At 42.7% G+C, this 25,949-nt stretch overlaps 3 protein-coding genes across 3 annotated transcripts in view; all 3 read left to right on the top strand.

Annotated features, from left to right (window-relative positions):
- Positions 1 to 3,525, top strand: part of T265_03039 (hypothetical protein) — a gene marked incomplete at both ends in the record, with an annotated part of 43,484 nt that extends 39,959 nt beyond the window's left edge. The window contains one exon of the mRNA XM_009167428.1: positions 3,214 to 3,525. Coding sequence (XP_009165692.1) covers positions 3,214 to 3,417 — 204 coding nt within the window. The remainder of the gene's footprint in view (positions 1 to 3,213) is intronic.
- Positions 3,526 to 5,943: 2,418 nt separating this feature from the next.
- Positions 5,944 to 6,198, top strand: T265_03037 (hypothetical protein; the record flags this gene model as incomplete). The annotated part of the gene is made up of 1 exon (XM_009167426.1): positions 5,944 to 6,198. The coding sequence occupies one exon, from the start codon at positions 5,944 to 5,946 to the stop codon at positions 6,196 to 6,198; it is 255 nt and encodes an 84-aa protein (XP_009165690.1).
- A 4,645-nt stretch (positions 6,199 to 10,843) lies between these two features.
- Positions 10,844 to 24,935, top strand: T265_03036 (hypothetical protein; the record flags this gene model as incomplete). Its single annotated transcript, XM_009167425.1, has 4 exons — positions 10,844 to 10,921; positions 16,412 to 16,539; positions 21,894 to 22,101; positions 24,530 to 24,935. 4 exons carry the CDS (start codon positions 10,871 to 10,873, stop codon positions 24,713 to 24,715), a joined length of 573 nt encoding a protein of 190 aa, XP_009165689.1.
- Between the last annotated feature and the right edge of the window lie 1,014 nt (positions 24,936 to 25,949).

The raw sequence follows: 25,949 nt of genomic DNA, 5'->3' as shown, positions 1-25,949 counted from the left end.
CATCTGCATCTCGACTTGTCTGGGCTTGGGCAACCTAGCAATATGCCAGCCGTCGTACCTCCTTCGGGTGGCATGGCAGTTAGACACCGAAAGGGTGTTACAGTTGAACGATTAGTAGTGGTCGTTCAGCTATGGCACTCTTCCTATGAATGGCTGCTGCGCGACTCGGAGGAAGCTCGGCGGCTGTGATACTACCAAACTGCCCAAGTGGAGGCATCTGCAATCGGAACATCTAGGATCGGTATCGAAATACGAGTTTTTCGGTCAGTCATTTGGTGCCTTAACCGCAGAGCTAACTCTGACTCGCTGTGTAGGTAACGGCCTTTCTTCCAATACACCAGATATGGGTGATACGAACTGCTTTGTTCCTGTTCATGTCCTGCGCAGAATCTGATGGTATTCGGGCGTCAAGTGAAGATGTTCCGATGGTTGTCAAGCCGCGATGCATGTGTTTTGGGACTAACACGATAATTGTGGTATCCGAACTTCGCTTAAAAATAATTCAAATTTATATCCGAGTCAGCGTGGTGGATATTCTGCTCAGAGTGCATGAGACTTCCCTTGACTTGACATCAACTATACGATTCGTTGTTTCAGTTCTGTCGCGCTGTCTGCAAACTGTAGTGTGAATTAGTCTGTTCTCTTTAGGAGTACTGATCAGGGTGACTCCATTATCGTTGGCAGTATTCTAAATTAGCGCAACCATCCATGGCATCACATTCTGCAACTTCTGCCGATCGAACCTAGTTCATCAGTTCCACAAGTAATTGCTCACTTGGAATACACAGTGTTCATGTTCACTACACATATCCCGCTCCTTCATTCGCTTCAGCAGCCAGTTGGCTGTTACGTTTATCCTTCAAAATACTTTATTTGTCACCAAACAACAAGATGCTCGGGGACTCCGCCTACTTGGTGATCCCCAAGAAGGGTGAAACTGGTCATGGACTGTCGACAAATTTTCAGCAACCTTATGAGTAGTGCTTTACGAATATACATGTATCGCGATATTTCGAATATCGTAGCAACTGAAACATGAGGTGGCCTGGTGCAGTACATTTTCAGTTGCCTGGAAACATCACAAACGAGAGATTCAGCTGGTTTCCAGGTGTCTCTCGAAAAACCAAATTAATTTGCAAATGAGTGTATTTCGTCAAAAGCTGTTATTGTTTCATTTATCCTTCTTCATTTTCACCCTTGTTTCTTTCCGCGTTGCTATGACAATAGTGTGGGAACCGTTGGGCACATGTTTGGCTGCCTACATTCCGTAAACGAAAATTTTATTAGCTCCTTAATTTAAATAGACTGGCGACTGACTGTGTGTTAAAAACCGTATGGTCACAGTTATCGTTGCTAGTTTATCGTGAATTTATTTACTAGGGTCGACGGATTGGGAGTTTGGGATGACGAACCAATGGGCAGGCAAACGGGTGCACAGAGCAATAGTGAGGATTTCTGTGAGATACCTCACATCTCAGACCGGAACGTTGAACTCGGTGGTAGCAACGAGCAACCATTAGGCATGTCCGAAACGACTGCGATCGTATCATCCCCATGTCCAAGCTGTGCCACAGCTCTTCATCTAGAAGTCCCTTGGAACACGCCTCAGTATAATCAGGGAAAACGGAGAAGGAATTTTGCTTCTATCATTAATTACACGGATTGAAAACGAAGCATCAAGACTGAACGACTAGATAATTGAGAGGATGCTGTTTGTTGTCTGCGTATAAACAGGAGACAATGCTGGCTAGGTGTTGGTTTTTCTGCTCAGCCGGATAATGTAGCTGCAAACTTTTCGCCACTAGTCCAGGTGCCTTCATCCATGAGTTTTTATCATGGAGTGGAGTGTTGCATCACTGGGTGTGAATCGAAAAGCGATATGCGTAGTTGGATGTTTACTACCAGTCGGGTCGACTGTGTTCGATTGTTTGTGCAGACGGTTTTACTAGTGAACCCTCCAGTTTGTGTCCCATCTGGCCCGTATCCACGTTATCACCGTCGTTCTTTGATCAGGGTAACTGTTTCTCCAGAACAGCGGTCGATGTGTTTTGGCTATCAGGATTCTTCCTTAATGTAATATTGCGCGCCACTACTCAGGGCGCATTCAGTGATTCCACGCTCTATTCCACTGGTGCACTCTGATTAATGATGAAGTGTTTGCAGTCAAAAGATCGCCAATGCAACATTCACCGTAATCTCTTTGTTAAGTCATGGTGAAAACCAGCTCGGTCTTTTTCAGTCCGCCACTTAGAAACGCTTTATGCTTGTATGCTTGTCGTACTTCAATTTCAGACCGTCGTCCACGCCTTAAAAACGTGCCGTAATGCCTCTACGCCTTCTGCTCTTTTACCCGCTTATGGATTGGGATTTTCCCAGAACGTGACGCCAATCAGAGCGTTTGCTTTTTAAGGTTCTGTTTATTTCGTTCTCTGCAAAGTTGAGTTGCATCTGCCGAAAAAAGTTGAGTGGCCGTACTCTTGGTTCTGTTGCGAGCCGACGTCAGTTATGGTGCGGTGTGAATCTGTTTTGTCTTTAGAAGAATCGCTCATTTGACCCAGGGGACCGTCACGCTCATCTATAAATCATGTTAAAGTTTCACAGCTACGTGCACATACGATGCAGGAAATCGGGGTGGACAACCACCATTTGGGTACAGTCGCTAGTGCCCTTCCAGTAACGAGCTTTCACTGATGTGTGAAACAGTTTCAACCACAGACGCGAGACAAAGCTTAACACGTTGAATTCGATCAGACTGTCGAGTGACCACCCTGTTACAGTGCATATCTCGTAAATTTTAGTGAAACTTTGTGAAATATCCACATCCTTTATGACTAATCCGGACTGGCCAGAAGGTGAGACTCGACAAGACGTAACTTAAATCTCCCACGAACAGCGGTGTAGTAGAGTGGACGATGCAGTTGATGATGAATTGTTTTATATCACGTCTGGATAGACGGGGATTATAACGAAGGTCAGTTAACTGTTACTTAGTGTTCACGTTTACGGTCACTGTCAATGTCCGATATCTTGATCCCTCTCCGTCACGTGCTATTCTCCCGTTGTTGGGGTTTCAGCAAAGGATGAAACTGTTGCAGCGTTTCTCCAGTTTTCAGTATGGTGTACATGCTATATGCTAAATGAAATTAATTCAATAATATTTATCCACTGTTTTACACTATCTGGTGTTGTTTTTTCCGGGTCTTCATGGTTCAGGCTCATGCATCAGCGGCTGTTGTAATTGCCGACCAGTTACGCGGGCAACTCCTACGCATTTTGGACGATGCTACTGGCAATGGGCAGAATGCAACACCTGATGATGTCAATAAGTTCGGGGCTCATTTGGCCCAGATAACAAAGGCTCTTCTCAACAACTCCGACTCCAATCTACCTCAAGAATTATTATTGCTCGCCAAATGAAGTGATGATATGCCTGTGGGCATGAGAGTATCTTTATATTATTATCATCAGAGGTATTTATTCACACGTTTGTAATAAGTGTCATTTTATTACCAGAGTCTTGTTGTGCTTTCTCTTCCCTTTGTAAATGAGTTCTAAATGGGGCCAACCTGTCATAGATACTGGAGCGCCGTTGTATGTAAGAATTATGCTCGGTTGGCGCGGTTAATTCTAGCACCATGATTCATCCAATGCATTTCGGATGATCGTCTCGAACTTTACAAGATATGATGAATCATAATCGGAAAGACAACTGCCTTCTGTTGTTTGTGTTTCAAAGGGAGTGCTTCATTCTTGGAATTTATTGCCTGCTGAATATTTGAAAGCGTTGTGAAATGGCTTGCGGAATCTCATGTTCAAGCAAAGTCAAACAAAGTCATTAACACTAAGCTGGTTTGCGAATGAGTGGAACGTATGATTTGACGTTCACCGTGCAAAGTGTTAGTGACGAATACTCGGAATTCACACCTGCCGATGAGTCCGAAGAATGGCAAACCGACTGTTGCAGACCTTTCTTCGACTTTATGGATAGTGTTATCTTGACAATGCTGTCTTTTAGGTAGAGAAGATAGTCAATCTTAAGTACGGAATACAACTCCAAATTTGAGGTCAAAGGACTGAAGAACAGAAAGAATAATCCACCGTAAAGAGTGCTGGTTAGATCAGGAGAAGTTGTGAAATGAAAAATGTTTAGCTGTAACACCTTTTCGGTGCTTAGCTACCATGCTACCCGAAAGAAGCATGAGGGTTGGGGTACTGCCAGGTTGCCTAAGCGTAGACAGGTAAAGTCGAGATGAAAAGGTCGGGTTCAAACAATGGACCTTCCGGTCAGTGACTGGGGCTGCAACCTGGGGATACAGTCGGTACGGCCTCTTTCGAGGCGAAACCCAGCTCGGTCCTCAGGGTTGTGTCTGCTGCTGTGTGGTTTGTTTGGATAAGAGATTCCTGTGTATGCTACGGTGATCGAGCTTATGCCCTAATGAACTTCGCAAGATGCTCTTACACCGTTTTCCAGTCAGATGGTGTGATGGGGAAAAGCGTCATTCGTCCGTTCAGTATGGATTTCATTTCGGTAACAGCCTTTTGCAAACCAATTAATACATATTTGTTTCTATTGAGCTCACTGCGGAGGACAAGGGGGCCTTTGTTCAGAAGAACCGATTATGGCGTATCCAAATGTCCGTCTTCGCCGCTCGAATCATGGCGGTATCACATGGAACATGAAAACGAGTGAACGTTTGGCTTATTTAGTTACCGACTACTGAAGAGAAGAGGGGATGTCTGTATATGACTTGGATATATCTATAGGAGTGTATTCAGTTCCAGTAGACAATCGGTTGCAGCTGGAGCTGACCGGTTAACTTTATATGGCTCTTTCCTATCGAGGCTTGTCGTGGAATTCAACGTTATCCAGATGGGGATTTCGGGTATGAACGCCTCAGTTTCGAATTCGCTTGGTGAATTAGTTCATCCGACCGAAGTCTTGGAAGCATTCCGAAGTTTGCGACAGTTTGACGAAAATTCTTTACCTAAGAGCACCAGGTCGGTTTGTTTCAAGGTGTTTGCTCAACACGTCAATCGCTGTGGCTGAACCTTGTCTATTTTTCATGAACCTTGGCTCTACTTGTGCATTGATTGGTCACCGAGGCGACCAGCTTCGAAAGCGGTCCATCAGTTTGTCGAATAGCTTATCTTTTTTTTTATGCTCTCTGGGATTGCCTATCAGAAAGCAGATTTAGATTCGTAGAGTAACTTGAATTTTCTGACGGGATTACTTTTCGCTTTGAGCAGACGATGCGTGTGGTGCTGGCTTTTGAAGTGTCCCTTCCTCAGGAAAGAAACGCTACGAAATTGGCGAAGAAAACTTCTCTGGTTGCCGGCTGATAAGACTCATAGAGGAAACACAGTATAATGTCACGCCTAAAGCTGACACCGACAGCAGTCCCGTACCGCCACATCGGCGGACTCCTGTTTGGGGGTAGATGTTGATCGAATAAAGATACGAGCATTGCGCTGTTCGTCAGAACATGACAATGCAGGATGAAGCAGTGGGTGAGAATTCAGTGTCGTTATTCGAGTTTAAAGAGATAAAAAGAATTAGTAGCTCACAATGGCGCCAGTGCGGGACCTGTTTACACGGTGTTACATAAGTGTTTCCCTTTCATGGATACGTATGGTCATTGATCTAGGTACGTTATTCCCAGAAAGACAATAATATCTCCTGCGCGCGTGAATGCTATCCTAATCATACCCACACAACCGCGATTGCGGTCCGCCAGTCCAAGGAAAGCGCGATATATTTTTCACCATTTCGCTCGCCACAATGAAACACTTCACCGAACATGAACATTAGCATTCCTGAAATTGGGGACTTTACCAGCCGTCGGTAGGTGTTTTTAATGTCTACCCTAGAAACCCCACCGGTCTACCTACTTTTCACTTTCCCGTGTCGGTAATCTTCCCATCGTATTGGCAGTTTCAATTTGCATGCCTCATGATCCATCCTATCCTACCCGTTGGCTCGAATGTTCTAAATTGTCAGCCAAAACTGCTGTGCCATCAAACCAACTAAATTTAGCGCGCACATCTATCGTTTCACCACCCACCGCATTCCGTGCCAGCCCCTTCTGCACACCTAGAAAGCAAACAGACGCACAAATCGAAGCGTCTTCTTCCGCCGAACACATGCACGTCTGGGGCTATGCTAGATTCGAACAGCACGTGTTCGAACAGCTCACGTGATCAGGTATCCCGGTGGCAAGCTAGCTGTACAAGGTCACTTGCCGAAAAGTACACCGATGTTGGTATTCGTTGTTTGCTGTGCTAATGAAGTTGGTAGACACGCGTAGGTTAGATTTCGCTCTTGGGCAATTTAAGCTGTGGTGTTTTTACTGATTGCTTGTTGCATCAGACAGTAAGCTTTTGTGCACATTTTAAATCCATAGTCTTCATCGATTGGCTGCTGTTCCTGTTCCCCTCTTATTTTCTGTGCCCTTCTGATCAGTAATATCGAACTGTTGACCTCCACATCAGTTCAGGACTGAGCGAAAATAAACATAGCGATATGTTAACGTTTCAGCTATTCTCTTCAGTCGCACAAAAAAGTGGGATCATGCAATGACACAGAAGCATCAACGGGTGAGGATGAAAAAGGCTACCCAAGAAGGGAGGCTACAAGTTGGATCTCATCTAGTTAACAAAGCAGCCCTTGTTCAATTCTTAACCAATTCGATACATGGATTCTATTGATACAAAAAGGCCTGGGTCGGCCAGCAACAAGGTAACTTTACATCGTTGTCTCCAATGGGAGTAGGACCGACTTACTTTCTGTGAATTTTATGGGAAATCTAATCAAGCATTCATTAGATGGAACTTTACGTTTAGTATTTAGGTGGCATGGCCATCAGTCCCTTATGGCTCTAAACAGGTGCATTCAAATTACACTAGAAAAAGCACCCAACCTTTTCGAGGTAGTAGGATGACAGTCGCTGACATTTCCTGTATTGCATATCCATATGGGCGAGAGATTGAAAGCATTTCACGAGTTTTATCTACGTTTAGCACAAGAGCAAGACCAACATGCTCCCAATTGAGCTGCGTTGAATGCTCCATCGACTACTTCGGGTGGCAACACCTATACCATTCGGTTGAGCCGAAGAATCTGCAATCTTGCTAGCACTGTGTCTCGTCCAAATTTAATTTTCACCAATAAAATTGTAGTTACCACCCTAATCCCACAACCTAATGATTTAACCACTTACCTACTGTTGTAGGGATTGTTCTGTATCGAGAAAGTGACCAGACAGTCGTTTAATATGTGAAACCTTATTTTTTCTAGATCGTCAACCCATTCGAGAAAACCACTCGCGAGTGCTTGGTTGGCATCTACTTGAAGCGGTTAGTGAAACCTGCCTTGCTTCTTTCTGTATTATAAACTGTCTACACAGCACTGCCGGGTCACAATCGAGACGAGATCGACTTACGTAAACAATCATGTATGACTTGCTCAGGATAACTTGTTCGTGCCTCGAACTCGCCTTGCACTTTGTCCCACCAAAACAAGTTCAAACGGAACTTTCCCGCTCTCAGTTTAATCTATTCTGCGTTGAGGTCAGTCGTAACTTCGTTAAGAGATATCGAAAATCCAAGCGTTCGCTTATCCGCTCGTTTTCCGTCGAAGATGACAGTCAGTGGTTATTTCACGCACACTTATCACAAACACCGTGTTTGAAGTCAATCTCATGAACTGAAACCAGTCAGGTCAGTTTAACAGGATTGCACCTTGGAGTGGAAGAGCATGAAAGCAGTTCAAAAAGTTACGCATGTTTTTTTTCGTGAATGTCCGGATCTTCTTTAAAATCCTTTATCACTCATTTGCATTCTGGTTGACCGATGAGGTTGTGGACTTCCGGGAGAGCGAAACTGGTCGAACTTTAAAACAGCTTAACAGTGGGAACGATTGCAAAGAAATTCGACATATTCATTCAAAACAAACCCGGAGATGAGTCTGTGACCATCTAAAGGATGTTGATAACTAACTTTTTGTTCGGTCCTGATTCACAAGTAGGTTTTCTGCCACTTCATTCCTTGTCCGTACATGCTTTGTACGTGATTGGCGAGTACGCATGCACAGCAGGTGACAACTGTCAGTCACAACTTCTTTGCAGATAACTGGAAAGAGTAAATTGTTTGCTGAAAACAAAATAATTTCAACTAAATCCTGCAAACATATGTCCAATTTTGAGGGTATACCTCTTGTTAGCACATTCAACACATCGCCAAGTCTATCGTCTCTCACACCAGTCGTTCAAACCCTAAAATGGAGGGGAAAAGTGAAATCTGAATGTCCAAAATTTAATTCCACATATTTTCTGTGAGTCCTTAATTATGGATACCTAAATATGGGCTCTCAGATGGACGATTCCTCGGGGCATAATATGTCAGAAGTAAAGGTGTATTTCTTTGTAAGTCAGGTCTGGGTGTCGTAAAATCCTTTGATTATTTTTGGGAATCAAAACTAACGTATTCGAGTGACACTTCAAGAATGATTGTCCCAAAGCGATCATAAGGATTAGGTAATATCAACAATTCTGTTCTAGGTCTGAAACTGGCTTGACCAAAATCCTCCGATATAAAGTGGGAATAAAGCATCGGGTTTTCATGTCTAGACCCGACGATTTATGGCGGCCAACCTATACCGGCAGCCTCCAGGCCATGGTGATGAGTTTTTCTACACCTCACTTCGGGGAAAAGAAACTGAACAAGTAGAAAGTCAGTTTTGTATCAAATCTGTAGCTAGGACAAACAGTGTACATGAGCTCCATTAATACATCTCGATCCAGTTGTTCCTATAAGGTTATTTTTTTTAAATTTCTGTTCACACATCCTCATTGCTGGAAGGAGACTTCCCGTAATCCCCTGAGGTTTGTTGTCACTTCTTAAATCGTTGGTTAAACCACAAACGATGGAAACACTCGCCTGCTGGCTGCTCTGTAATTTTTCCCCATATTACAACAAAATGGCGCAAGCTATCAAGAACTTTTCCCTTAGCTTGGAGCAGCCTTCATCTGAGACAGGATTAACCGGCTTCGGAAACGTTTTGAACGCATGCCGCCCAGGCAAGACGATCGGCACTTACACATGGTCCAGCTCCTAAACTGCTAGAGCAACTGTTCAATAAACCACAAGGAAAGTTGTAGCAAAACTTTATTGTGGAAAACGAACAGAGACTGAAGGACTTCGGAACAAAGAAGAAAGGAAGGAAACTCCCTAGTTCCAGTATTTCAAAACAACGGCTTCATACAAACTCTCACCAGAAGTTTGAAGACAAAATCTGCAACAGTAGCAGCAGTATCAGAAACAATAACATTGGCATCAGAAAACAAACGGGCAGCACTCCATAAATGTTTCGAACTCGTATCAAGGTGCTTTAAGGGAAAAGATTCTTAGTAGCTCATAAGCTAACTTCTACAACGAGGAGACTAGCATTGAGACCGTAGGACAGGATCGATGAGATGTGCCGAGCTGACCCTACTGAGAACTACGGACTCTGTATTGGACAAACTGGCCTAAAGTAGTACCCGTGCTCGGAATAACATAATCCAGCCATCAGAAAACACGACCCATTATCCCGACTTGCATTCATGAAAATCAAAAGGGACACGGACCCAATCTAGGGGCCACCAAGAGCAAGGAAGCATCATTTGAACCGCACAACTCAAATGGAACCGCCAGTGAGATGATCAACCGTTAACCATCGCAACCACGGGACCGGAAGGACAATGGTTGACGGATGCCACTTGCAGGGACATGTTCGAGGCCCGCTGAAATACCTCACAGTGAGCTAGCTGGTCAAACAACGGGATCGCCCATCTCCAAACAGCCAATCCCAATCAATCAATCTCAATTCCGAGTCCAAGGGAAATATGTGGAAACCAGAACAGCATTAGCAACGCCTACACATCCACGCCACGCTAATCTATTATGCACTGATGATGTCACCTCTACTGGGGATACATTTAAAACAAACATACCAAGTTTATTGAACAGAATTTGATGAAATACTTACGAAGTGTACTCAGATACTCAGATCGAAATTTCTATCACTGGTCCCGAATAACGGAACAACAAACTTGCAAACAAAAGTTCTTTTTTGCGACCTACAACACACGTTCTATTCTGTCCTGGATTGACTCCGGACTACCGTTTCTCCAATTCTAATCATTTTCTGAATCGACTAAACTGGAATACAGGTCTTATTTGGATAACAGCGACGACTGTGATAATGCACCTTTTCTGCTTTAGGAGGCTTCATATGCCTACCTAATAAGCTAACTAAACGAAGTCCCGGGTCATACTTGATTCTCTGCTTCAGCATCATACTACTGGTTCGTTGGTTTGCCGACGTGTTAGTATGCTTGGCTTCCTCTGTGCTTAGGGCTTTATGCAACATCACCCGCTAGTCAACCCATATCTTCTAGATAGAAGGGTTTTAGAATGTCCCCAAAACAGCCCTATACAAAGAAAGGGTGTAGACATATTCTATTCTGATGATGCATTTTCTGTGTTCATTTCTGTGATGCAAGAATAATCTGGGTTGCTCGTTATTGTAAACAAACGCATTATTCATGAAAACCCGACAGTTGCGTTGCTACTCGATTCCGAAACAATCGATTCCAATTCATGTCCGCGACAGTTGAACGTTGCACCAGGCCAATAGGACAGTCCTTAGATGAGCGAATTGTGCCCCCTCACCTTGCGTGCACACAAACGCACAAACGTGTGCACATCCACCTCCACAAATGCCCACGTATTTCCCATTGGCCGGCTCCCTGATTGATATGTTCATCCATAATCGGATAGTATATTTTTCACATTTGACCGTATTCACCAAGATTTTCGGTTCAGATCCGCAATGGCTAATCAGCCACTTGCCAGTGGACTAAGCGCCCAAGTCAAAAAGAAGGTGAGCTATTGTACAGCGTTTTCCGTTTTTTTACTGTCTAAACCCTCTTTAATCGCATTACACCGGAACCATGTTTTCCACCACAATAATTGCGGTCTGGTTAGAATGCATTCCCACATAGCCATGATAAATTATCTACTCACGTTTGGGTGGATCAGTTTGTGGGATGCCGTATTCATAAAATTTCTGAAGCTATTGTTTAGTTCCAAGAGTCAACAAACCAACGTTTGCGGAGGACGAAAACAACACTCAATGACCACTACGGCAACAGCACTAGCAACGGTAGACTACCACAGGTTAGAGAACAGTGATGATGCGACGCCGCTAACATTAGCGTCGCATGCGATTATCGGAAATAAATTTAACGGGGCAAACAAACAGTGCGGAATGCTATTTGTAGACTGCTATGAATAAGCGAGAATGAGGTATTTGTGAACGCCACTGGGAAAGTCGGTCACTGTTTGCCGCGCATAATTCAGCGGTCACAATGCCCAGCGTACAAGTCAGCTGGTTCCAATAGCTCCGGAAACCACACTCTCAGTCAGGAGATCAAACAAGCATCACACGCCTACACATTAGCTTCCTTGTATCATCAGTTTATCTGCTACAATGAGTGCCAGTGTGGTTTACTTAACGTTAACCCATCAATTTGAAATTATGCGTTGCAAAATAAAACCCACAGTTGGTGATCAGATGATTAAGTTAGGTTATACCGAAATAGACATGCGTCTTACATAAACACTGAGAAATGTTGTGGTTGAAACCACTGTCACGAATTTCCATCTATTAAAGTAACCGTGAGCGTCTGCACTCCGGTCACAAGATCCAATTTACGTGTCCCATCCAAGATCGTCTTGACGAGGCGACACCCGAGAAAATACAGGGCCAATCAGGGTATATGATGATGTCAATGTACTATTTCTAATTCTTGTAATGTTGGTGGAATCTTGGCGATTGATTACAGATTTAAATAAGGCCACTGACCAACATGATAGCATCGTACATTCGTTTTTCAAGAGTGGAATGTAAGTATAAAAATCCACCTACTTGGCAGAAAGCAACAGCATGATATGTACATTTATTTTAGAAGTACTTTCCATGTATTATATGATTATGGGTTTGAATTTAAAAGCTTCAAAAAACTTCATGCAATACACGAACAGTTCTCATTTGGTTTGAAGAGTATCACTGTGTCCGAGCCTATGCTCCGCTTGCATTCTCTTCTAAGCTAGCATTTGATTTAGCAGATGCTGTTTTGTTCTGACATAATTCCTTAGGCCATTCAAATGAACAAACACGTTACGGAACATGGGAAGCTTCGTAGAATCCACTTTTTAGTAGGAAACCGAAGTCACTGCAGAATTTGATATGCTGACTGTTAATCTGAATACTTAATAATGTCAGGTAATCTTTGTATAACTGAGACTTAGGTCTTTGTAGGGTCACCAAGCTTCCAAATCCCACGTGTTTCAATAAATTCCAGACAAACTCGATGTAGTTCACGCGTTTTTATTCTGAAACAAGCTGTGTGAACAACTAAGAATGCGAGACATCTGACGATGTTATCGGTCATGCGTGAATCTAACTCGGAGTACCCAGCCGTCAACCCATGGCTTCCTTCACCATATCCGCCTCCCACTTTCGTCAGTCGGTTCCTTTGTCCAGGTATCTCATCTTTTACTGGTATGCAGTCTTCGGCCTCTTGGAAAAACTTCGCAAACTCTCTACTGTAACAAACGTGTTCATGTTCTTCAAATGAGTTTTATCGGTTGTTTGAGGTTATCAAGTGTTCCTCCGAGAATTCCCAATGTCTTAGAAAGGAGCTCTATAATCACTCTTATATGAACAAGGTGAACAGGTATCTGAGAACTTCCTCAACCTTATTTGATCAACAGGCTCTCCAAAGCGCTATAATCAGTGCCAGGAACAGTTTTTTGAAAACTATTTGATCTCGGAAACATACATATCATGGAGTCTATCACATTATTTGTGGTTTGATACGCTTAGGCTAGCATTTGAAACCCAATTTGCCTTATGCAGACGCATGGCACCATGGTTTTGGGACCAAGCTCACAGAATTAATAAATTCAACGGTGCGTAGATTTTTCGACCCTACGGGTTACTCGGATCAGCATTCATCAGCTGATTCGCGCATCCTCGCCCGTCAGTGTATTTCGGAACAGTCGACTTTACTTCGGTCAACAAAGTTGTATGCGATAGTTATTTTGGTGAATAGGGTAAAACAATAGGGGCACATTCTGCTTAACATTGTTACTGGTTTTCTAAAGGAGCCGTAGACAAAGAGGTTTCATCTGTAACTAACCAGTTGTACGTCGTAGCTTTACGATTAACTCACTTTATATTCAGAAGAGATCGTCACCTTCTTCCTCGTTCGCTCGCATTGTATCCGTGAATCTATCGAAACACAAAAAATCACTTGTGTGTCTCCACGTTCGTGTGTTTTGCCGCACCTTCCTTACTGAAATATAAAGGAATAGCTCTTCCAAGTGCAGAATTGTTTATTTGGTAGACAGATATCTTGCTGAACTTGGTCCTAGAGTTTGCATAGATTTAAATTAGGCTTAGATAGCGATAGGATTAGTGGATTGTGTTTTATAAGCATCAGACGCAGTACAAAACCACTTTCTAGTGCGACAAAGGGTTTTGACGTTAGCCAGAGCACTTTTTTATTTGCTCCAGTACTCAGTAAACTCTGTTTTATAAAGAATATTCTGAGTCTTTGAATCCGAATGTGGAAAACGGCCCAGTGCGATCTGACCACAGGTGAATAGTCAGACTGAGGTCCTTTGTTCACTGATCCTTGTACACGTTGATCCTTACGTAAGTTTTGATTGCACGATGATAATGTGATCAAACACTGGCACTATCAATGCAGTGATTTTCACGCCACACGAGGCCTTTGTTCTCATTCGGATTCAGGTGAGCGTACTCAGGAAAGGTCCTGTGATTTTCTGGGTTGCAGTTTCAGGCTTTTCAATCCAGGACCAAGCACATGACAACCAGTCGTGGACAGTTAGTAGTGACATTTAGGCATAAATCATGTCAAAGCTGTTCGTTTCTTTTGGTGACCTGACGATGGCCAACTGCAGCGCTAAAAAGGTCGGAATGTTTCGGTCAAAATACTCCCCAGTATTTTTCACCACAAAACACCAATTCACAACATTTGTATGCTTGGAAATCAGTTGAACGTCGGAGGCGGCCCTTCACCCTGACTATCATTGTCTGGGCTTTCAATCAGTCAACCTTACCTCTGAAGCACTTTATGTTTTATAACACTGTATTCAGTGTTGGTGAGACACAGCACAGTGCTTCAGAGAGAGGAGACTAGTCTTACAAAAGATATGATTGAGCAAAATCATTCTTGCTCTTGTATCAGTATTAAACTACCTGCCTTATTGGATAAGATGTACATAGAAAATAGCAGCATGAGCAACGATGCGTGATTCCCCTAGAATGGCTAAACTTTTTGCGGGAACATGTGGAAACCTAGCAGTTGGGTGACTTATATCATGTCCTGTCTGTTTTGGTTGACCTTCTGTATTTGTTTGCTTTTACGTGAATCTATTTTGCCGGTGAATTCGACCTACTACTTGTAGGATCCAAAGATTCAGGGGTGGGAATCTGGGTTTATTTTTGAGTCAGGTTAGTTCCCGACAAAGGTCGCAGATAGGTATCCCTCCTCTTAAGTCAGCTTGAGTTCGTCGTGGCATCACTTTCTTAGCCTCAGGTCGTAACATCCAGAACATGCCAATGATTCCACTCAGGAAGCTTAGAAATTCCCACCTGAACATATTCATGTGTAAGGTATGGCTCTTGTAGTGAGGCTTCCAAGCTTTAAGAATCAGTCATATAAGGTATCTGCAGCAGTATCATCAGTATCAGGTCAAAAAATATGAATTCTCGCTAGTTATGACAAAAAACTGGAATCTTGGTTAGACCATTAGCATATCATTTTAAGACTTGCATCCAATGTTTAGCATTATGGGGAAGTAAAAGTCACACAACAATTGGGCAGGTGGACCGCTTTCAGAAGAGCAAGAAAATCCAATGTACGTCCTAGGAACATTTTGCCGCTTCTTGATGAGTCACAGGTTGCTGTTTCAAGCCAACTTTATCCCCTTTCGAATGTGAGTGCGGTAATATCGGGTGCAGATATGATACCAGCTTCACTAAATGAACGACATAAACTGAATCTCCAACATTAATTGCAAATGAAATGGAAGGCATCTTAGGGAACTTCAAACGCCCTTCATCTAGATTTTCAGAGTTACTAATCAGCATTTGTTTAAACCGATAGATGACGGTTAGAAGTTTCTGTCTATCTTGTGTTTGCAAGGTAAGACACCTGAACTGCCGGCTTTTGGTGGACAGGGTTTCCTACTCAGAGATACTTACTGAAAGCCCCTCTGCAGCGCACGATCGAGTTCGCTATTCTTCAGGCTCATCAGGTAGGCATAGTCCCCCAGTTTTCGTCAGTTTTGCGTTCTGCATTAACCCAAATTGGACGGAATTTAGTTCGATTCAGTTGAGTCTCCCTTTTGGACGAAACTGCTGTTCAAATAAAAGTGTAAAGGTTTCCAGCCGTTTTCGTGCATCTTCATCAGACGAGTGCCGAAGAAAAACAATGCCAAAAAACCAGATTGTTTATGCAACCACGATTGTCCACTGTTTATATCTGAAGAACAAATCCCTATGTGATACACGTTTTTCATGCGCTTTACGGACCATGTGCTTTTTTCGTCTTTGTTATTTCATCGCGTTCTGAACTTGCCTGGTTTCCCACTTTCAAATGACCGCTACTGTAGAAGCTGGAACCAACGTACACTCGGTACAGGATTTAGCGGGGCCAGAACAAATTTAGATGTTAACTAATTTAGTGGAAGCTTTGACCATCAGTAATTTTTATCTAATCTTAAAAAACAACCCTATATCATTTGCGAATAAACATGGAGCGAGAGTGAATAAAGACCTAGAGGGTCAAACCTGCCAGGTTAATAACCCAATACATATTGGTTCACTTACTTAATAAATGATGTGGATGTTAGAATCAAGTTTCTTTATCGCACATAACGATTATGCCGTGCACGAGCTGTGGCAGTTGGGATAAACTTTTCGTTGTTTTGATCGCCACTCATCTACTGACTCGTTTGCTGCTCGTATTTAATCTTGGATCTTCACACCATACTGATCACCGTTCGCAGGACTTAGCTGTTTGTTCATTCAGATTCTAATGGTGGAAAACGTTTTGTTCGCGATCATCGGCATATTACCCGACTCTTGCTATGCTTCAGTTAGAATAAAATTACTAGATGGAAAACGTCATCGTACTCCTCTCCATACGTTGACACTAACCCTACCTAGAATGGCCTGAATCTGGTCAGGAATCTTGGCCACATATTGGTCGCTGTGTTTTCCCCCCAAGAATTTCGTACCTGTTCATCGTCTGCTTACTGTTCTCTCTAATTGTAGCTAGAGGGGAAACGTGACCGCCAGCAAGAATCCGAGGTATTGGATTGGATTGAGGCTATTTTGGGAACAAAACTTGATCGTTCCAAGGCATATGAGGAAATTCTGAAAGATGGAGTTGTTCTGTGCAAGTGAGTGTTCGTTGGAAATGTGTTCATTGATCAATCTGTAAAATTATCTTTGGAAATATTTGTACCAGTGGTCTTGATAGTTAGTAATGTCCTTCATGGTCGATTAGCCTTCCCCTATGTACATAAAGACTGGGCTTTTATACTGTACAAGCTGCAGCAAACAGTAAGAACTGCAAAGGTAAGCTTTTATGTTTCCTATTCTGACGGATTTTGGGTCGTTTTTTGCCTATCAAGCATAGCACCGCATGTATGCTGTATGAAGTTAAATGGAAGAACACCACTGAATTCGCGGGAGAATCGTGGAGCATGTGAAGAAGTATGAAGTCTACGTGCGCGCTGCCCATTAGTATTGTCGGCCGTTCATTTATTTGCGCTAATGGAGCGCAATGGATCCTGAGCATATGTGGCCTTCAAATGCTTTAAAAATGTAATTTCTAGCCCCACTATCCAAAGTATTACTATTTGTCGCCCTGTCTTGTAGCTGGAAATCTGCTTACTTCAGACAGAGGAACTTGTTCCACGAGAACAAGAAAGCTTCATTGTTCCGCGTATGACTTCTTTCAGACAGCAACGGGCTAAAATTATCATGTTCCCTCCCTGGCCATTACTATTTAAGCGAATCAATCAGATTTCTCTAACTAAAATAAAATTCAAGGTGTTCGCCTCGATGTCGTCAAAGAAAACCAATTTTCGCCGATTAATTAATTGATTAATTAATTAATTAGTTCTGGGTACGTTCAGAAGCATTTATGGCTAGTTGTCTGGCATTCATGTAGTTGATTAGACCCTGTCGGATCTACTTTGTAATTGTATAATTCGCCGAAAATCAGTTCATTGAGAACATTGCGTGGGAAGCGCTTGATAAATTTGTGGTTACTCATGAGTAGACACAAGTTAATGAATATATGGCAGATATCGATGGTTTGGCAGTAGCGCCGATTTGCCACTACGTTCTCCATGCAAAATTTTCCTGGAATTATCTTTTGATTGCTTTCATTTTGTTGTATGTGGTACACTTGAGTGATAATCTAATGGGTCACCAACAAAAATGGTTCGTCCGAATTACCAGTTTACCGGAGCCGTTTTAGGGATGTTGTACTAGGTAAGCTATTCAAGAAGAGAATTATAGCTTGCCACACTGATTAAACTTCACTAAATTCACTATTCGGTTAGGCTAACAAAAAATGAAGATCAAAAGAGAAAAATAAGCTGTGTTGGGTGTAGATAATAAAAAGATCGCTAACTAAGTTGGGTATATAAAATAATGGCCAGGGTAGGACTTATTTATCTAAACCAAAAGGAATTAGTTCTGAATTAGTTCAAAAGGTTGAGAGGTTTTCCAGTAGCGACATAATGCACATCAAACGCGTGACAATCCGTGGGACTACTCGGCGTTTAACAGTTCTCCTCCGCGTTTGTTGGCTCCTCTACGTGTCAGGTAGGAGAGTCCAGCGGAAGACTTGAGTCTCCCGAGTGTATCGCAATCAATCTAATTTGGATTCAAGTAGAACATAAGGTTGCCGAAAATTCGGGGACTACGCCTACCTGATGAGCCCCAAGAAGGGCAAAACAAAACCGGTCGTGAGCTGTCGAAGAGTTTTCAGCAACCTTGTAAGTGGCTTCAGTTAGTTTGTAGTTCCAACTGCCGAGAATGCCACCGTAGAGGAAGTGAATCAAGGACAATGCGACGTTGTGGCTGAATATGTCACATGCTCACCAAAACTGGTTTGAAGCCTCTCATCCAGGCAGGTTTTTCCAAGTGTTGGAGTTCTATGATAGAAACGAATGGATTGAAGTCGGAAACAGTACAGTATACCTCAACTCAATCAGAAGCAAACTATTCTCTTCAGTTCCCCTTTTGTTGCTGCTCAGATATTCCGTGCTCAATAAGGCAGTTGGTACGTTTCAGAAGTGAAACGTACTTCTGACTGCCAGCGAATGGCTAGGTGTTTACTGATTAATTTTGCCGTGTACAACATGATTCGAAATAGCCTTGGTGGCCATAGCCCTCTGTGGTTTGCCTCTCCCAAGAGGAATTTCATGGCACGAAGTTTGTGGTCCCCTGTAGAAACGAAACGCCGCTCGTTGAAACAGGACTCTCGTCGCAGTGGGATTATTTGAGAATGCATAACATATCATATGTATATATTTATTGTTTCTGCACGCACCTTTGTTTTGCATTTTTGTGAAGCTAAATTAGTGAATGCGGACATGCAAAACAGCCTGCTGATTCATGAGGAAGTCTATTTCTGTGAGCCACCTTCATCATGGTTCCTAGTCTTCTTTTAGAAAGCGGGAAGGTAGCAAGCTTATCAGGTATCAAAGTTCAAACTATGAAGCCATGATAGACTAAAAACCTCAATATGGGTGGTCTCGTGGCTATCGAATTCTCACAGCTGATCCAATTTTAAAGTCGAATCTGACTCAACGTTTACTCACCAGGCAACTTTGAATTAGTTCGTCTTAAATCGATTCCGAAAATTGTATCGTAGACAGTGTCTTCAGCCAAATGAGATGGGCTGGATTGGAGATTTAAGCCCATACTATTCTATTGTAACAATTTGATCATGCGAAGTTTGTAGCATGAGCCGAACCGTTACACTCTTCCATTTACAAATGTTTCCTGGACACTACCGTAAGTGGCCCCGAGTGATCCAATTTACACTGTTCATTCCCTGTGAAATGGGATTTCTAATCTAGACTAGTATGTTGTTTGCGTTTGCAAGGCAATGTGCCGAAAGTATGATGACCTGATTTCCTCCTTTTTCTCAGTTCTTTTCGGCCTTTTGCACAGTAGTTTTTTTACTATTGTCACCGGATTTGAGAGAATATTATTCTGGTGCGATCATTTTCTCCGAATAATAGTGGACAAGACAACTCTTGTTGATCACGACGAATCCGCGCTGGTTGAGAATTTGGAGTGTCCCGGTGAATGCACTTAATCGATCACTACTATACATTGACCATCAATCACTGCGCATAACCTGTCAGTCTATCGTGCTGCGGAAGCATTAAAGTCAAATTAAATTCTGTGAAATGCTTCTATTGCTTTTTACTTGTTAGGAAACAAGTTTGAAACAATTAAGCCTCAACTGCCAATTGAAGACGTAGCTTTTACGCTGTTGCGTTGCGTTTCAGACTATCTTAGTCTTTCCTAAAGGTTCTACCCTCATTTAAGTAATAGTATGGATATCTAGGAGCAACTTGTTAATCTATTGGCCATAGGGTGTACGATTGTTGATGCTCGTTGCGGTTGACTTCAAACCATATATGCACTGGGTCCGCCGCTACCTTTTTCTAATATAAAATACCGGGCATAAACGTCGGCCATTCGTCTTCTGACCGGAACATATTATTATGGGCACAACGGCAATAATAATGTTGCCAAAACAGTAAAGTAAACATGAGCGCTGTGTATGGCAGACAGGTCACAGATCACCTACACGCAGACCTATGGGGCGCGGTATGGATTTGAATGTGAACGTGAATCGAACAACACTAGGCCAGATCATTGAATAGAGCTGATCGAATCCCCGTTTGTACAAACAATTAGAGTACAAGAAAATGTACGGTGGTAGCCCAATCAACCGCGCTATTATGTAGTCGGACACTATGAAACAATATTTTATTCTTTAGACAATCTGAAACAGTGTCAATTAGGTGCAATAAGATAGGACTCTTTATAATCTCATCACCTTCCAAATTCCATCACTTTGGGCACTCTTGTTTACTGACTCTGAAGTAAAGTCAGTCGTCTGATCTATGCGGTGGTCGCATCTAATTTCCCACCTCAAAGCACCTAGTTGACATTGCACATTCAACTGCGCAAGGTCAGTCTCCTACCCCAAAATCAGTCCAAAGTGATCAGTCTGTATACTCAAGCGGTTGCTAAGGCTACCGTCATCTGTTCTTCTCCATTTTTTCTGTATGCACAATAGAAATGTATTCATTCTCTCCCACTGAGTTGCCCAACTATGTGCGTCTCCCATCTAACGCTGACGAATATCAACCCATACCTGCTCTCCGTACGGCGATCTTTGACTTGTCTATCACATATACCTTCCTTATCTTCATTCTTATTTCTTTGCAACGACTAAGAGGGAGCATGCACAAACCTTCAAAATGCTACTCCATCCACAGCAATTTCAGCAGTACATACATGGCAAGATCAACTGAAAACCAGACTTTTCAAAAGCACTATAGAGTCTCACCGAATTGAACCCAGTTACTCTAAAACAAAATTATGCAATCAGTACGGATCAAAGACGAGGAACTCATGCGGTTTAGATAGAACAACACAACCATGGCATCAAAGAGGTTCTGGCTAAGTTTGTCTCTGCTTGTAAACCGGGGTAATCAGACTCGCCATCAGACTAACCATGAAGATTTGTAGCTAAAGTTGTGCATTTCTCACCTGACTACAGATATCAACATTCAGGCCTTCATCCAAGAATCCAGACCTTCAGAATAAACAAATGACTAGTTCCAGGGACGCGTATTGGTTCATCCTCTTTTGCATCCAATTTTTTGTCTCGTGTGCCGGAAATTCAAGATATATCACCCGTGTTAGTATTAAACATAATAACCGTTCAGTTGTAGCACATTCGTTGCCTAGATGCTAACGCACCCGAAGGAGAAACGACGGCTGAGACACTGTCAAATTGCTCAAGTTTAGACAGAAGCGGCTGAGATGCTGGGGGTTGGTTGGAAGTGCAAACTTTCCAATTAGTAGGTTCGTGCTTTTACCGTTGAGCTAATTCGATCTCCTGTAGCATACATAGTTACTATTGTAGCCTAAATGGTCCATTTATAAATTTGGCCAGCAATTTCTTTGGAAAGAGACAAAATCGGGATATTCTCGCGTGAAAACTTTGGAATAATGCGATTGCAAATGTCACCTAATAGCCCAAAAAATGGGTTGTTTCAGCTTACTAATTACTGTATAATGACCGTAGAAAAAGTCTAGGGTGATCAAGCATTCTGCTGGAACCCCGTCGGTGTAAGTTCAATTCAAATTCAAACAGAAAACAGAATCCGGTTCGAAGCATTTTCAAATTAATCAGCTTTTTAATGCGGACAGTGTGATTTGGTAGACAGTGCATCCGCAGGTCATGATCATTCATGGTTAAATAATGAATCTCGTTATCCTCCACTATCTGAGCAATAACCGTTCGTCCAAATGCGTCCGTCTTTGATGGGGTAGGTGAACAAAATGTCCGACAAATGTGACCTATCTTCTCCCGGTATTTGTTTCGTAATGGACCGTTTTCTTAAATTTTTAGCCCATTTTTCAATGAATTTTTCTAAATATGTGCAATCACTTATTGGACGAAACTTTTGTCTTTTTTTATCAGGCTGATAAACAAAATAAAACCGGGAAGTGTGAAGAGAATCAATGAAAACTCCACAATGCCTTTCAAGATTATGGAAAATATTAACGCTTTCCAAGAAGCCATTAAAGCATATGGCGTGCCCAACTCGGACGTGTTCCAAACAGTGGACTTATTTGAGAAGAAAGACATTGCTCAAGTGACGCAGTGCATATTTGCTTTGGGAAGGACGGTAAGTGAATTTTTCGTCACTTACAAGTTTTGCAATAATAACACTGTCGAATATTAGCTTTCACACCAGGCTTTTGGTTAGCTTGGTGCTATCCATAGTTGTGTGTATCGGTGTTCAGAAATGCAATAGCAACTCACCGCATTTACCTAGGGTAGTTAGATTCTCAGTAAAATCGACGTACGAGCAAAACAAGTCATCTTTCTTGCCGTCCTCAAAATATCTCATCAGAACATACTGTGCTTTCGGATCATTAGTGCTCTGGTGGGTTTGAGATGGTGATTGACTCGTTGAAGCGATTCCAGGAAACTTGTTAACTCTCCCTCACTTTTGAATGAAATCAACTGCCTTACCTGTCGTGAACCAGAAATTTGACAAGGTACCTTGAAAGAGTCCTTAATTATCACCGCAATCAAAATTTCATCCTGTAAGTGAAGTGAATCTCCGTTAAAAAAAACAGGAATCGCTGTATAGCTGTTTCATTCTTATTGAGAATAATCAGCAGTACGCACCAGACGGATTTAATTCCTGACTTTTCGGGCTGGTGGTTCGAAAATAACCGTTTAATGACGAGTGGCTGATCGACTGAGAGTGAGGATAGATCATTACCCATACTTCAGTTACAGTGTCCACATTACATGTCGCTTACTTCTCAAGGGACGAATTTCCAAACGAGCAACACTCGTCGTGCGATTTATTCATCCTTCTGAGCCACCTACAGATTGTTGGTAGCGTGATGAGATGTGGGAAGTTTCAAAGCAGATTTCGTCGTACGAATGAAGCCGATCTATGGTAAAAAGCCGAGAAACGTGGTGCAAATATCTGAGCGCGAGTTAATCACACTGCTAATCAGCCACTGGTAGCCGAACGGCGAACTGTTCGAACTACTATCCAGAACGTGACTGGTTAGAACTCCCCCTGAGTTTCGTGAGATGCCCACTGTTGATTCTTTTCAGTAAGGATCGAATAGCTACGCAATATTCCTCGGCTTTTCATCATAAGATGACTACCCCGTTTGTAACATTTTCCAAATCTCTCCTTTGCAAATGAAGGATGAATCAAAATCTGGGTTGCAACAGTTCAAAGGCTGTAGAAGCCATCTGTCCAAGAACAAGGTTGCTTTCCCGGGTTTAATTTCGACTACATATATACCGAACATAATTTGAAGCTTACATAAGGCCGCACTGTTCAGCTAAAGGGAAACACAAACCCTAATCAAGGTTACTACGTTAAGAAGCAGTACATTTCATTTTTGGCGCATTAAGATTATCACAGTGTATATAATTGCCATAGGTTTGTTTGTGTAGGCCACAGAGCTCAGTTAGACTCCGCAGAATGAAACCATCCTTCAGCAGGGTGATGTTAAAAAGAGAGAGCATTTGCTGATAATAGTTTAAGGGAAACTGGTGGTTTGTGATGCCCTTTTAGAAAGCCACTGTGATCGCTGTCTGTGACTTCCACTCTCTTCATTAACTATGGATAAGGCACACATGTGACATAAGGGTGTACGGACAGAACAGGAGAAACCGTTCTCAGAAGAAGCCTAGTGAGTGCGAGGATTACTCTGTGTGAATAAAGGCTATGATAAAGAGAGAGTTCAGCCAGCTCACACTGCCAACAAGCCTGGATCATGTCTCCTTCGGTAGTAAATCCACAGGCATTTAGATGAGAAGTCCACATAACGGCTGCTATCGAAACCAGTCGAAACCGCTCACTACAGCAGGATAGACAACTCATATGGATTAATAAAGGCTTGATACGATGTTTAAGTGTATTCAGCTACGAAAGAAGAACGGTGTGAGCCATCTGGTGTCAAAAGATCTGCCTCCAGTATGATGACCCAAGAGGTGAGATGCGGGCTACAAGTACTATTAGGAAATGAACAACAGTTTACGTTACGGGCGACTGTTCAGCTGTAGCACCCTTTCGGTGCCTAACTGCCATGCCACCAGAAGGAAGCACGAGGACTGGGATACTGCCAAACAGGGGAAGTTGAGAGACAGAGGTGGGATTCGAACCAAGGGGAATAGTCACCCCAGAACAACACACCGTATGAAAGATTTACTGGGTAAGCAAATGTTATATGCACTGGGTACATTGTGTAGTTCCATTAATCCAACTTCTGCATTAGCAGCGGTTCCTATTGGCAATGCATTAACTTCTAAAGCCATTCCTATTATCCCAACTAATGGACACTACTCTGTCAAAAACAGTAGAATTCATACTCATCCGGGAACAGTTTTTTGGCCCAATTCACTACCTAACTGGCAATTCAGGTTATTTAGGTTAAGACCTGTTCACTTGACCACAGCAAAGATGTCAAAACGCACACAAATGTGATCCTAATAAATATGTTCAAAAGCGATATCTAGTATCATTCACTTCGAATAATTGTGAATTTCATCTGCTTTACGAACTCGCTCTTTTGTAGTGCCAGATCCACGATGATTTCACCGGCCCAACACTAGGACCCAAACTGGCACAAGAAAACAAACGTGAATTCACCGAACAGCAGCTGAAAGAAGCTGCCAACGTGGTCAGCCTGCAATACGGTTCAAATAAAGGAGCATCCCAGGCTGGAATGTCTATGGGAAAACAGAGAATGATTTTAGATTGATTCGTACAAAACGGTTATCAGTAAGAACATTCACCCTCGATGTCACACTAAATGGATTCTAGTGATCTTCCGCAGGCCTTTACTATTGTCCATTCTATCCTTGATGGGATGAAATCTTCCTGTCAGACCGTTCGCTTGATCGTTTACCTAAATCATCTTCTATTCTGACCGCTTTGTTCATCCATGTTGTTTTTAATAAAAGCGTGATCGTCAGCAAAGATTGTCTCTTGGCCACTTGAGCGGGTTTGGTAGTCAGCTGTCGAACAGAGTGTTTCAGTGTAGCCAATTCACCAACACATGCAAATCGTCAAAACACAGCCCACTTAAACTTGTAAAGAACATACCCATTCCGTCCTGAAGTGTTTTCTTAAATAGAACCTTACGAAATATACAGTCATTTTTCTCGTTCGGTTTGTTCGTGTGAATAGCAACCTTAACCCATTTGGTATACTACAACTGGTCAAGTGTTTCCCTTGTGTGTCTATCACGCGATAATACTGATTCCCCACAAATAGCTTGCCGTTGAGTTCACCATTCTTACTCGCGACAATGAGAGGCAGCGTCTCGACAAACGTCTACTACTGAGATAGCGCTGCAGGTATTACGCATCCGTCACAGATGTCTCCATCAGTGAAAAGGACTACTGCATAGTCACACACGTCGGTCTGATCCAACAGAATTCTAGGAAATCGATCAACTAAACAAACTCGTCAACAGGGTAGCATTATTAGCTGTTCCCTTCATTAGGTATTCCGACAAGACTCTCCATCCTGGTTGTATTTGGGATTCTGTTTTTCTTTAACAAGGCTGAGTACCCTCAGCGACGTTCACTTCGTTTCCAGGAGATGTTCTGAAATAATGCCATACGAAGTAGAAGGCAAACTACTGACGCGCTTAAGTCTGGTTAGATGAGTGTTTCATGGCTAGGACAACACTCAAGCTTACTTAAATGAGACTTGAATGACGTTTTTCCCGTCCAAAATTCACATTCGTTTCTTAAAAAACCACCACAACCACCATGAAGCCCAATTACTGTAGTGTGAGAGAACACTTCACCTGATGAGCGACAGCTGGTTTCGCCTGGTGACAGTGCCAAATTAGTGGCGGATGGTGCTATATTTGTAACCACAGCTGACTAACCCTTGTCATGAATGACTTGTTGTTCACAATGACGTGGCCGAATGGTGGCTTCCCAACTGCTTCCCGGTTAAAGGGGATAGTGATTTAGCACACG

Source organism: Opisthorchis viverrini (genome assembly GCF_000715545.1).
Source record: "Opisthorchis viverrini unplaced genomic scaffold opera_v5_41, whole genome shotgun sequence".
Classification (NCBI taxonomy): Eukaryota; Metazoa; Platyhelminthes; class Trematoda; order Opisthorchiida; family Opisthorchiidae; genus Opisthorchis; species Opisthorchis viverrini.
This window is presented reverse-complemented; position numbering and strand designations above follow the sequence as displayed.